The sequence below is a fragment of the Salmo trutta genome, chromosome 2 (assembly GCF_901001165.1).
Source record: "Salmo trutta chromosome 2, fSalTru1.1, whole genome shotgun sequence".
In the NCBI taxonomy this organism is placed as follows: Eukaryota; Metazoa; Chordata; class Actinopteri; order Salmoniformes; family Salmonidae; genus Salmo; species Salmo trutta.
The window spans coordinates 30,608,906-30,623,279 of NC_042958.1; the positions used below are offsets into that span (position 1 = coordinate 30,608,906).

General features: G+C 43.8%; 1 protein-coding gene across 1 annotated transcript in view; it reads left to right on the top strand.

Annotated features, from left to right (window-relative positions):
* Nucleotides 1-14,374, top strand: part of LOC115154038 (cadherin-6) — an 86,259-nt gene that overhangs the window by 35,240 nt on the left and 36,645 nt on the right. Inside the window, exon 2 of the mRNA XM_029699850.1 lies at nt 1,481-1,919. Coding sequence (XP_029555710.1) covers nt 1,683-1,919 — 237 coding nt within the window. The 5' untranslated portion in view covers nt 1,481-1,682. The remainder of the gene's footprint in view (nt 1-1,480; nt 1,920-14,374) is intronic.

Here is a 14,374-nt window from a genome sequence, read left to right on the forward strand (position 1 = left end):
GATCCCGGGCTGTATCTTAACTGGCTGTGATTGGGAGATCCATAGGGTGGCGCACAATTGGCCCAGCGTCATTCGGGTTAGGGGAGGGTTTGGCCGGGGTAGGCCGTCATTGTAAATAAAATAAAAATTTAACTGACTTGCCTAGTTAAATAAAATATAACAATAAAACACAGTATCTTTATATTGATCTCAAAGTAATAAACTCAGGTTGACATTACTCAGGGTCTCCATTGACAAACCTGCTGGCTCTGATAACAATGTGTTCCCACGCAGATTGTTTAAAGAGATACAACAAGCTAAACATGCAGACCTGGCAGTCTATTAAATGTTAATTCAGTTTAGTTTCTTAATTGAGATATGATGTGTGGCAGTATACACAGTAAACAAAGGTATACAAAACATTAACAACACCTGTCACGTCCTGACCCTTGTAAGATGTCATTTTCTATAGTAGAGTAGGTCAGGGCGTGACAGGGAGTGTTTTTGGGTGGTTTTCTTGTTATCTGTTTCTATGTTGTTTTTCTAGGTTTCTATTTCTATGTTGGCGTTGTTGGGATGATCTCCAATTAGAGGCAGCCGGTTCTCGTTGTCTCTAATTGGAGATCATATTTATGTAGGGGGTTTTTCCATTTGTGTTTGTGGGTTGTTCATTTTTGAGTAGTGTTATTTTCTATGCGTCACGGTTTGTTGTTACAAGTATTTTGGTGTGTTGCAAACGTTTCACGGAAGAAATAAAAATGTGGAACTACAACCATGCTGCGCGTTGGTCCAATCCTTTGAACAGCCATGACAACACCTTCCTTTTGCCCTCAGAACAGTTTCAATTCATCAGGTCATGGACTCTACAAGGTGCCGAAAGAGTTCCACAGGGTTGCAGGTCCATGTCAATTCGAATGCTTCCCACAGTTGTGTCAAGTTGGCTGGATGTCCTTTGGGTGGTGGACCCTTCTTGATACACACAGGAAACTGTTGAGCGTAAAAACCCCAGCAGAGTTGCAGTTCCTGACGGAAACCGGTGCGCCTGGGACCTACTACCATACCCTGTTCAAAGGCACTTACATTTTTTTTGCCCATTCACCCTCTGAATAACACACATACACAATCCATGTCTCAATTGTCTCAAGGCTTAAAAATCCTTATTTAACCTGTCTCCTCCCCTTCAACTACACTTATTGAAGTGGATTTAGCAAGTGACATCAGTAAGGGATCATAGCTTTCACCTGGTCAGTCTATGTCATGGAAAGATCAGGTGTCCTTAGTGTATTGTATATAATATAATAATGTGTAGGATTCCAATTAGGCCCTTTATAGCTGTGTCAACATGTGAATGGAGAATTAGACTCATTATGTTGACTCCTATTTCTTTAAAGAGGCAATTGGAAGTGTCCTTTCTGAGAGAGATGCTACAGAATCCTACATTATCATAGTAGCAAACTGTTCTAACAGTACTAACATCCTGACTGTGTGTTCTATGTTCCAGATGCTGGCTGGACCTGGGCCCTAACGGCAGACTGATGGCCCGTGCTGCTGCTGCAGACCCACACCCAGACCAGGAGGAGTGACCCAATGACTAAACGTCTGACTAAAGACCACTGATCATTTCACACTAACACCCAGAGGGAAGAGACCATAAACTACAATCAAGCTGTGGTTGAAGCTTTGTAACTACTGACCTGGCAGTCATGTTGAGAGGCAGAACTGTCCTTCTCCTGCTGGTCCTCTGGGCGTACCTGTGTTCCCATGGGGACGGGCTGCGGGCCCTGAAGAGGACTACAGGGGGGCGGCGGGGGGCGGCGTTGACGCTGACGGGGCAGGACGCCAACGGAGTGCCTCTGAGACGCTCCAAACGAGGATGGATGTGGAACCAGTTCTTCCTGCTGGAGGAGTACACAGGGTTGGATAACCAGTATGTTGGAAAGGTACAGCATGATGTTAACTCTCTCTTTCACTCTTTTCAGGGTTTTTTTCGTTATAATGAAAAATGTGATGTTGGTTGGCATGAATTTGTCAGTAATAACACTTTTTCTGCAATATAATCCATACACCTCACATGTGATCATTTCCCAGAGTGAATTCTGTTCGGGATACTATATCTCACCGTTACACCTAGACAATGATTTGGGTCAATTTAGCATTTTACCCACTAATGGCCTACTATAAGATTAGGAGAGGGGAAGCTGATCCTGAAGCTGTAGCTAGGGGAAAGCTGTACCCATAGCACTGCCTCCTAGGCTGAGTCAAATGTAGAGTTGTCTGATATGTTTAGTGCTGACTGTCAGCAACTATATGTGGTAGCTCGGCCGATGTCCACTCCAGTTATAGTATCAAAGCATCCTACGGAGGTAGTGGACTAGCGGAGCCCTACAGCCAAACACAGAGGCTTCTTACAGCCATTATTTATCCAACAAAAAACACAACTTTGACCTAGATAGCATTACGGAGAGTATGCCTACAAGGAAGAATATAAAAAAAGCCCATGCATTACATGCTAGACAAGAGAGTCAAAGAAATCAAGATATCACTCTGTTGTACTACGTACTGTAATTGTAGACTATTAAAGTGAACCATCCCAGCCATTTTAGGAGGAGTGAGTGAGGAGGAAGAAAGTGAGGATTTTTTGTGAGGATTGGGATTTGTCCCAATTGGCACCCTATTCCTTATATAGTGCATTAAAAGTAGTGCACTATATAGAGAATAGGGTCCCATTTTGGACGCAAACATGAATGAATGTTTGCTTTGCATTCGTGACCATGACGTCAGTCCCTCCCTCCGTCCGTCCAGAGGATAGAGTCATCCAACCCAAATGAGATTCCACGACATAACGTCGTCCCCAAGTGAGACTTTCAGCCTTGCTTCTAAAAGGATTACACAGCTCGGGAACGAACGAAACAGAGGAGAGGAAGAACAAAAACGAGAAAATAGAAGAAAAGACGGTTAGACAGGAAAAAAAAGAACACACAAGACAAGAAATAAAGACATGAAAAATAATAAAAGAACGTATAAGACGTTCGACATCAAAAGTCAACCACTGGAGCATAATCAAAACACTTTATCTCCTTTGAGCACTGATTGATGTGGAGGCTCATCTTTTACTGTGTAAGGGACTAATAGACAGCACTCACACTCACAGCAACAAACCTTTGAGCTGCGGTGCGGCCGTGAGGATGGAACAAAAGCATTTTCTCCAGTCGTTTCATTCTGAACAGAAACCCTTTTTTCATTCCATTTCACTGTTCCGACAAGCAAAACAACGTTCTGAACCGGTTCGAACCCCCAAAAAACGAACGGTTTATATCGTTCTTTTCTCTTCCTTATGAAATGTATGTTTTTCATATTTAGCTCCTTAAATTACTTCACCAATCAGTACGGATATAGCTGGCAAGGTAGCTGTTTACATGCGTGATGGACAGACAAGTGTAGCTTATGGCGCAAGATGCGACTTACATTTTACGGGTGGGGAGAGAGCGAGGAGCGGCACCAGAATTAAAAACAAGTCTTACCTTTTTGTAGTTAATAAATTCAATGTAAAGCGTGATAACTAGGTCTAAAGTATCATTAACTAGCATTGAAAAAGTTGATTAATTCTTCTCTAGCTAATTAATATATATCTTCCTATCTTCTGAATCACAATTGTACAGTAGCCTATGGTTCGGAGGGAGAAGGGCCAGGTAGCCTAAACACACACACACACTGGAAAAGATATTCAGCTTGCAGGCAGACACTGGAATATGTTTCTGAGTGACAAAGTGGGGGCTTTGCATAGGTGCTTTTTTGCCAGTTTTTTTTGTGGGACGAGATAAATATTTCTGGAACGTAAAATATTGTTAATAACCGGTTCCCGTGCTTTTCAAATAACAGTTCTGTTCCGGAACAGTATGGATCACTTTCGTTCCATTCTGTTCCTTGAAAATGTTTTTTTATTTTCTGGTTTTCAGTTCTGTTCCCTGAACTAGATCCAACCCCTGGTACAGACACACTGAGAAATCTGATTGCCACAGTTGGAGGTTGTTTGTAGAATCTAATGCTCGTTAGTGGCCGAGAACTTGACTTTGAGCGAATCAGAGAGCACGATTCTCCACGTGGGGAGCTGACAGAAGTGACAAGAAAAAGGTAAAAAGAGGGCACTTTTCGAAGTGTAATCCACCCTCTTTTCATCAAACATTTTCTAACTAAAACAATAAAGCTGTAAAATACATATTTTATGTCTAGATATAAAAGGAATGGGGTGGTAAGTGCAGCACAATGCACACAACACTAAATGCTTTACCAAGCTAGCTATCTAGAAAAACAATTAAGAAATATTTTAATTCACTCTCCATTATCCCATACTGCCAGTGCCAGTTTGCTTGCTAGCTAATGTTCGCTAAACAGTTAGCATCTCAACAGGTAAAAGGGCAGCTGCTTCATTAAAAAACAAATCCATTGTGATTTAATTATAATGTTGCTAACTATGCTAGTTATCTAGTTGTGGCCAACTGGTTACTATCAACAAGAGTTGTGTTATCACACAAATACACACAGATTCCGGGACCTTTGCGCACGCGTGCACACACAGTCTTGTATAGCTAACTTTGTGGGGACACCAATTCAGTCTCATTCAAAACCCTATTTCCCCTAAACCTAACCAGTACTCTTAACCCTACAGTAACCCTAACCCTAACCTTAACCCAAAACCTAACCTAAACCTAACCTGACACTAATTCTAACCTTATCCCTAAACACATTAGAAATAGCATTTGTCATGTCCCTAGTTGGTCAAATTTTTGTTTGTTTACTATTCTTGTGGGGACTTCTGTTCCCCACAAAAATAGTTTGACGCACGCACGCACACACACACACACACACAAAGTCACATCACAGGCTCCAAAACGGAGCGACACAAAAGGGAAACCTTTTGTCATTGAGGTTGACTATATCTGAGTGAGGGAACACAGCACAGAACAATAACATTTTTGTTAGAGAAGGAGAGAATGAATTGGAAATAACACAATGGCAGGTTATAAACAAGGGCTGAGTTCCTAAGGGCCCTCGTCAAAAGTATTGCACTATACAGGGACTTGGGTGCAATTGGGGATGCAGCCAAGGGGTTGCTTCTCTTGCTTTAGACACACAGATAAAATTATGAAACTACTGCAGTTGAATTAGGTCCTCCTCTTCCCCCAGCTTCCCCCTTATCCCTCCTTTAAAAGAGTTATTCTATAAACTCCATCTCCGGAGTTACTTTTATGATTTCTTTTTTGGGTTCTGAAATGCTAACAAATTAAATCAGATGAAATCTCTCCCGAACAAAGGGGAGAATAAAACTAAGGCAGATGAATGAAGGAGAGGCATGAAAGGATGGAAAAGGAGAAAAATAAACGACTGGAGAAGTAGACCATAGCCCAGTCAGTGTTACTGGTTTGATGTGTCCCTAATAGCACCCTATTCCCTACATAGTGCACTACATTTGACTAGAGCCCTATGGGCACTTCTCAAAAGTAGTGCAGTAAATAGGGAATAGGGTACCATTTGAGACGCATATATTGGTTGTTGTCTTGGTGTGTACGGGCCGGGTGGTTGGTTTTCCTGGAGGAAGAAAAGAGAATCATCGTACAGTGAGTCTCATTAGCAGTCGAGCCGCATATCGTACCTCAGAGAGCCTGGGCTGTCACTGGGGGAGAGTTTGTTTGCTTATTTCATTATTTTCCTGCTTTACCAAAGGGCACATTCCTAGTGAAAATGGTTAATGGCCTGTGGTTGAGGAGTATTTGTGCTGTACGATCATATCTCATAAAGTATTTACAGACCCTGATAGGCCCCAGTGGTTCGCTAGGCCTGGTGGGTATGGTCTCTCCCCGCATCCCAAGCAAGCAGTTATATTCTATCTATATTCTCCCCCCGAGCTCCCCTCTGCTCCTCTCCCTTCACCGCCCGGCCCTGCTTACCCCACAGTAATGGGCCGGAAATGAATGGAAAAAAGCAAATTAGAGGCATAATAATGCACAGGGTAAGGCTGGCACCCCACCCCTAGTTAGTCTAGCTGTGTTTGAGTCAGTGTCTGCCTGAAACATACATAGAGTGCGTCCCAAATGGCACCCTATTCCCTACATAGTGCACTTCATAGGGACTAGGGTGCCATTTGGGATAAACCCGTAGGCTATGTGGGTAGCAGTCCAGCCTCAGAGTCCCCGGGGGGGGGGGGGGCTCTTCTCTGTTCTCGGCTTCTTTTCATGCTCCCCCATCCCCAGCTGCTCACCTTGGCAGAGAGAGGGGTAGGAGTTTGTAATATGGCACACACAGAAGCTCTTTCTGTATCTGTGCCATGGCAACGCCTCGGTCTCCGGCGGCGACCTGGAGCACACATTTGCTGTGTTTGTTGATTAAGGCGATAAGCCCCTGTCTGCCTAGTGTATGTGAGTGTGTGAGAGAGAGAGACAGAGAGACTCGTATATGCCCAGGCCGTGAACAGAGTAACAGGCCCAAGCCCCACTAATGCAAACCCCCAAAAAACCCTCCTGTAACCTGAGAGGTATGTATCAGATGCTCAACATGCTATGCTCGCACCTACTGTAATGATCTGGGCCTAAATCACACGAAAACAACACTAGACAGTATGGAACACAAAGCTTTTACTATCTCATCCTGGAATATACAAAGTCTGAGGTCATCTGCCTTTGGCCTAAAGAGCAGGAACCCAGACTTCATCAAAGAAATTGGAAGTACAGACATTGCATCCTACAAGAAACATGGTATAGAGGAGACGGACCCACTTGTTGCCCTCTAGGTTACAGAGAGCTGGTAGTCCCATCCACCATATTAACAGGGGTGAAACAGGGAAGAAACTCAGGAGGTACGCTAATTTGGTATAGAGCAGACCTAACCCACTCTGTACTACCTATATCCCCCAATAGAATCCCCATACTTTAACGATGACAGCTTCTCCATCCTAGAAGGGGAGATCTACCATTTCCAGGCCCAGGGACATATACTGTACTAGTCTGTGGCGACCTAAATACCAGAACTGGACAAGAACCTGACACCCTCAACACACAGGGGGGCAAACACCTACTTGGAGGGGACGGTATTAGCCTCTCCCAAATATGCCCCCCCTAGACAAAACTATGACAAAACAACCAACAATAATGGGTCACAACTCCTGTAGATCTTTCATACGCTGTGTCTGTACATAGTAAATGGTAGGCTTCAAGAAGATTCCTATGGTAGGTACACCTACAGCTCATCCCTTGGCAGTAGTACTGTAGATGACTTTATCACTGACCTCAACCCAGAGTCTCTCAGAGCATTCACAGTCAGCCCACTAACTCCCCTATCAGATCACAGCAAAATCACAGTCTACCTGAACAGAGCAATATTCAAAACTGAGGCATCAAAGCCAAATGAATGGCACAACATTAAGAAATGCTATAGATGGAAGGAAAGTAGTGTAGAAACCTACCAAAAAACAATTAGGCACCAACAAATTCAAGCTTTTTTACACAACTTCCTGGACAAAACATTTCACTGTAATAGTGAAGGTGTAAACTTGGCAGTAGAAAGCCTAAATAGTATATTTGACCTTTCAGCTTCCCTATCAAATTAAAAAACTGTCAAGCATACAACCTAAGAAAATTAACAACAATGAGGTTTGTGGTGTTGATGATATCCTTCATGAAATAGTCAAATATACAGACCACAAATTCCAATTGGCTATACTTAATCTCTTTAACATCATCCTCAGCTCTGGAATCTTCCCCAATATTTGGAACCAAGGACTGATAACCCCAACCCACAAAAGTGGAAAGACATTTGATCCCAATAACTACCGTGGGATATGTGTCAACAGCAACCTTGGGAAAATCCTTGTACATCTCCTCAGTGAAATCAATGTGCTGAGCAAATGTTAAATTGGCTTTTTACCAAAGCACTTTATGACAGACAATGTATTCACCCTGCACATCCTAATTAACAAACAAACAAACAAACAAACCAAAACAAAGGCAAAGTTTTGTCATGCTTTGTTGACTTCAAGAAAGCGTTTGACTCAATTTGACATGAGGTTCTGCTGTACAAATTGATGGAAAGTGGTGTTGGGGAAAAACATACAACATTATAAAATCCATGTGCACAAACGTGTGCGGTTAAATGTGGCAAAAAATACACACTTTTCTTTCCACAGGGCAATGGGGTGAGACATGGATGCAACTTAAGCCCGACCCTCTTCAATATATATATAAATGAATTGACAAGGGCACTAGAATAGTCTGCAGCATCCAGCCTAACCCTACTAGAATCTGAAGTCAAATGTCTACTGTTTGCAGATTACCTAGTGCTTCTGTCCCCAACCAAGGAGGGTCTACAGCAGCACCTAGATCTTCTGCACAGATTCTTTCAGGCTTGGGCCCTGACAGTAAATCTCAGTAAGACAAAAATAATGGTGTTCCAAAAAAGGACCAGTTTCCTGGACCACAAATACAAATTCCATCTAGACACCGTTGCCCTAGAGCACACAAAAACGGATATATACCACCTCTGCCTAAACATCAGCGCCATAGATAACTTTCACAAAGCTGTGAACGATCTGAGAGACAAGGCAAGAAGGGCCTTCTATGCCAACATAAGGAACATAAAATTTGACATATTAGGATCTGGCAAAAAAAAATACTTGAATCAGTTATAAAACCCATTGCCCTTTATGGTTGTGAATTCACTAAATGGGACAAACCAAATTGAGACTCTGCATGCAGAATTCTGCTAAAATATCCTTTGTGTACAACGTAAAACACCAAATAATGCATGCAGAGCAGAATTAGGCCGATACCTGCTAATTATCAAAATCCAGAAAAGAGGCACTCAATTCTACAACCACCTAAAAGGAAGGGATTCCCAAACCTTCCATAACAAAGCCATCACCTACAGAGAGATGAACCTGGAGAAGAGTCCCCTAAGGAAGCTGGTCCTGGGGCTCTGTTCACAAACACAAACAGACCCCACAGAGCCCCAGGACAGCAACACAATTAGACACAATCAAATCATGAGAAAACAAAAAGATAATTACTTGACACATTGGAAAGAATGAACAAAAAACAGAGCAAACTAGAATGCTATTTGGCCCTAAACAGAGAGTACACAGTGGCAGAATACCTGACCGCTATGACTGACCCAAAATTAAGGAAAGCTTTGACTATGTACAGCCTCAGTGAGCATAGCCTTGTTATTGAGAAAGGTCGCCATAGGCAGACCTGGCTCTCAAGAGAAGACAGGCTATGTGCATACTGCCCACAAAATGAGGCGGAAACTGAGCTAAACTTCCTAACCTCCTGCCAAGTGTATGACCATATTAGAGACACATAATTCCCTCAGATTACATAGACCCACAAATAATTTGAAAACAAATCCAATTTTGATTAAATTCCTATCTATTGGTTGAAATACCAGAGTGTGCAATCATAGCAGCAAGATTTGTGACCTTTTGCCACAAGAAAAGGGCAACCAGTGAAGAACAAACATCAATGTTGTCACGTCCTGACCAGTAAAGGGCTTATTTGTTATTGTAGTTTGGTCAGGGCGTGGCAGGGGGTATTTGTTTAGAGTGTTTAGGGGTTTGTTATATTATGTATTTATGTAGAAGGGGTATTTGTTTAGAGTTTTTTTGTTTTTTTTGGGCTATGTGTTTATGTAGAGGGGTGTTGGTTTAGAGTGTACCGGGGTTTTAGGTTTATGTTCTAGGTTAGTGTATTCTATGTTAGTTCTAGGTTGTTTACGTCTATGTTCAGTTTATTGATTTGACCTTCAATTGGAGGCAGATGTTTCTCGTTGCCTCTGATTGAAGGTCCTATGTGTAGGGGTTGTTTTGTATGGGGTATTGTGGGTAGTTGTAGTTGCATAGCTTTGTGTTTGCATGCATCCTGTTCGTTCGTACGTTTTCTTGTTTTCGCGTTCAATAAAGTAAATATGAGCACTCAACCCGCTGCGCCTTGGTCCAATACCTACGAAAGATGTGACAGAACTACCCACCACAAACGGACCAAGCAGCGGAGGAAGGAGCAGCAGCAGAGCTTCGTGGAATCATGGACATGGGAGGAAATTCTGGACGGGGCTAGACCATGGCACCAGGCTGGGGAATACCGTCGCCCACCGGATGAGATAGAGGCAGCGAAGGCGGAGTGGCCGGTATGAGGCTTTGTACGCGCTGATGGGGAAGCACGAGAGGCACCCCAATAATGTTTTTTTTGGGGGGGGGCACACAGGTAGTTTGGCTGGGCCAAGGCTGAGCCCTAAGCCAACACCCTGTGCTTATTATGGGAAGCATTTGGAGTGGAGAGCGCCGGAGTATGCGGTAGTGCGCACGATCTCGCCCATGCGCACGCACAGTCCGGTGCGAGCGATCCCAGCCCCTCGCAAGTGTCGTGCTAGAGTAGGCATCCAGCCTGGAAGGAGGATGCCTGCACAGCGCATCTGGCCACCAGTGCGTCTCCTAGGCCCAGGCTACCCTATGCCTGCTCTATGCACGGCAACCATCAGGCCTCTGCACAGCCCAGTTCGCCCTGTACTAGCACTCTGCTCGTGCAGGGCTGCTATTACCATCCAGCCAGGACGGGTTGTGCAAGAGGTGCACTCCAGACCTCCAGTGCTTACCCATGGCCCGGTGTATCCAGTTCCTGCTTCTCGTGCTAGCCCTGAGGTGCGTGTCCCTAGTCTGGCGTCTCCTAAGCCAGCACCACGCACTAGGCTTCCAGTGCGTCAGCCCAGTCCAGTACGTCCTGTTCCCGCTCCTCGCACTAGCCTTGTGGTGCGTGTCTCCAGTCTGGCGCGCCCTAAGCCAGCCCCACACACCAGGCCCCCAGTGCGTCAGCCCAGTCCCGAGATTCCGGCAACAGTGCCTCGTCCAGAACTTCCGGCAACAGTGCCTCGTCCAGAACTTCCGGCAACAGTGCCTCGTCCAGAACTTCCGGCAACAGTGCCTCGTCCAGAACCTCCGGCAACAGTGTCTCGTCCAGAACCTCCGGCAACAGTGCCTCGTCCAGAACTTCCGGCAACAGTGCCTCGTCCAGAGTGTCCGGCAACAGTGCCTCGTCCAGAGTGTCCGGCAACAGTGCCTCGTCCAGAGTGTCCGGCAACAGTGCCTCGTCCAGAGTGTCCGGCAACAGTGCCTCGTCCAGTGCCTCCGGCGACAGTGCCCCGTAGAGAGATGGCCCACTGTCTGGAACCAAGAGAGATGGCCCACTGTCTGGAACCAAGAGAGACGGCCCACTGTCCAGAACCAAGAGAGACGGCCCACTGTCCGGAACCAGGAGACACGGCCCACTGTCCGGAACCAGGAGAGACGGCCCACTGTCCGGAACCAGGAGAGACGGCCCACTGTCCGGAACCAGGAGAGACGGCCCACTGTCCGGAACCAGGAGAGACGGCCCACTGTCCGGAACCAAGAGAGACGGCCCAATGTCCGGAACCAAGAGAGACAGTCCGGAGCTCCCAGAGTCGTCCTACAGTCCGGAGCTCCCAGAGTCGTCCTACAGTCCGGAGCTCCCAGTGTCCAGTCCAGGGTCTACAGTGACAGGCTTCAGGCCGAGGTATTCAGTGGGGGTGGACTGGTCAGGTAGGGGACTAAGGCCTAAGCCTAAGCCACCTCCACTGTAGGAGGTTTGGGGAGGGGGGGGGTGTAACACGGGAGCCGTCTGTGATGGCAGCCACCCTCCCTTCCCTCCCTTTATTTTGGGGGGTTTATTTTTTGTATATATTTTTTTTTGTGAGGTGCATCCGGGTTCTGCACCTTTGGGGGGGGGTACTGCCACGTCCTGTCCAGCTTTGTGTTTAGCCTGCATCCTGTTCGTTCGTACGTTTTCTTCTTTTCGCGTTCAATAAAGTAAATATGAGCACTCAACCCACTGCACCTTGGTCCAATACCTACGAAAGACGTGACAATTGTAAATACAACCCATATGTATGTTTATTTATTTTCTCTTTTGTACTTTAACTATTTGCACATTGTTACAATAATGTATATAGACATAATATGACATTTGAAATGTCTCTATTATTTTGGAAGTTTTGTGAGTGTAATATTTACTGTTCACTTTTTATTGTTTATTTCACTTTTATTTATCAATTTCACAATTTCACAAACATGTTTCCCATGCCAATAAAGCCCCTTGAATTAAGAATTGAGAGAGAGAGAGAGAGAGAGAGAAAGACAGAAAGATTCGGGAACTTTAGCAATGTGTCTCTCCTGTGTGTGTGCATGCATGTGTGTGGTGTGTGTCTCCTGTGCGTCCCTCTGCGTTATGGGATGTGATGAGGTCGGGCAGTGACGAGGCTGTTGAACATCTGTCTGACAGTGTTACAGGGAGCAGGACGAGATGTCTGAATAAGATACTAGGGCCCGTCCCAAATGGCATCCTATTCCCTATATAGTGGAATACTATAGTGCTCTGGTCAAAGTAGTGCAGTGTATAGGGCATAGGGGGCTATTTGGGACATAGCTTAGGCCAATACTCCTACACTCCTCTCTTGCTCTCTCTCCTCTTTCCTCTCCCCTAACTGCTGTCAGTCAGAATCGTTTAAGACTTCTCTCTCCCGCTGAGTCAGCTGTGGAATCATATTTTTATCATTTCATTGCTGTAGTTACTTTCTTTGTTCTGAATTCTGTCAGCAAAGTAATATTCAAATTAGAGGAGAAAATAAATTCAGCTGCAACGTGAGTCCAAACTTTGAAAAAGTTTATATGAATTATACGAAGGAAAAAATACACGTTTACTTGATTCATTCCCAACACGTTATTCTGAAATATATGTTTAACATTCAAGTGTTTATTTATTAAAATCTATTACAGTTAATTTTGAATTTACAATTGTTGCCAGGAAGGCTAGTTGTGTCTATATGAGTCAACAAAGTCCCTATGGGCCCTAGTCAAAAGTAGTTTGCTGTGCTAATAACATACATTAATCTGACAGAAGAAATAACACAATATTCCATCTCCTAATTTGCAGAATTAGTGTTAAAAATGATGTGATGTAAAAATAAATGTTTAATGTATTAATGAATATATTATTATCATTCATAAATGTTATGACTAATGGATCTTGCCGAGTTAATTTATTTATATACAGTATATCTTTATTTTATTTTATTTTTTTGGGTGGGTTGGGGGGTAAATCAGATTTAATATATTGCCGATTGATTGAGGCTTCTATCAGTGTAATTGTCTGCTTCATTTTGAATCCACAATATGTTTTGGGTAAATAAATATACAGTACCAGTCAAAAGTTTGGACACACCTACTCATTCAAGCTGTTGTTTATTTTTATTTTGTACTATTTTCTACTTTGTAGAATCATAGTGAAGACGTCAAAAGTATGAAATAAAACATACGGAATCATGTAGTAACCAAAAAAGTGTTAACCTCCCTGGGCAAGGTGGGTCGTTTGCATCAACAGCCAGTGGAATCGCGTAGCGAGAAATACAAATACCTCAAAAATGCTATAACTTCAATTTCTCAAACATATTACTATTTTACACCATTTTAAAGACAAGACTCTCGTTAATCTAACCACAATGTCCGATTTCAAAAAGGCTTTACAGCGAAAGCAAAACATTAGATTATGTCAGGAGAGTACCCTGCCAAAAATAATCACACAGCCATTTTCAAAGCAAGCATATATGTCACAAAAACCAAAACCACAGCTAAATGCAGCACTAACCTTTGATGATCTTCAACAGATGACACTCCTAGGACATTATGTTATCCTGTTGGGGATAGGGGGCATTATTTGCACGGCTGGATAAAAAACGTACCCGATTTAATCTGGTTACTACTCCTGCCCAGAAACAAGAATATGCATATAATTATTAGCTTTGGATAGAAAACACCCTAAAATTTCTAAAACTGTTTGAATGGTGTCTGTGAGTATAACAGAACTCATATGGCAGGCAAAAACCTGAGAACATTCCAAACAGGAAGTACCCTCTCTGACCATTCCTTGGGCTTCTTGCCTCTGTTTATTGAACATTTAGGATCTTTGCTGTAACGTGACACTTCCTACGGCTCCCATAGGCTCTCAGAACCCGGAAAAAAGCTGAATGATGTAATTCCAGCCCCAGGCTGAAACACATTAGCGCTTTTGGCAAGTGCTCTATCAGAGGGCCATCAGACTGAGGCTCGTTTTACTTTCGCTCTCTTTGTACTAAAAAACGATTTCCCGGTCGGAATATTATCGCTTTTTTACGAGAAAAATGGCATAAAAATTGATTTTAACCTCTTACATCTAGATGTTCCGCTAGCGGAACGTCTGCTCCAATATCCAATGATGGGCGGGGCGCGAAATACAAACTCCTCTAAAATCCGAAAACTTCCACTTTTCAAACATATGACTATTTTACAGCTATTTAAAGACAAGAC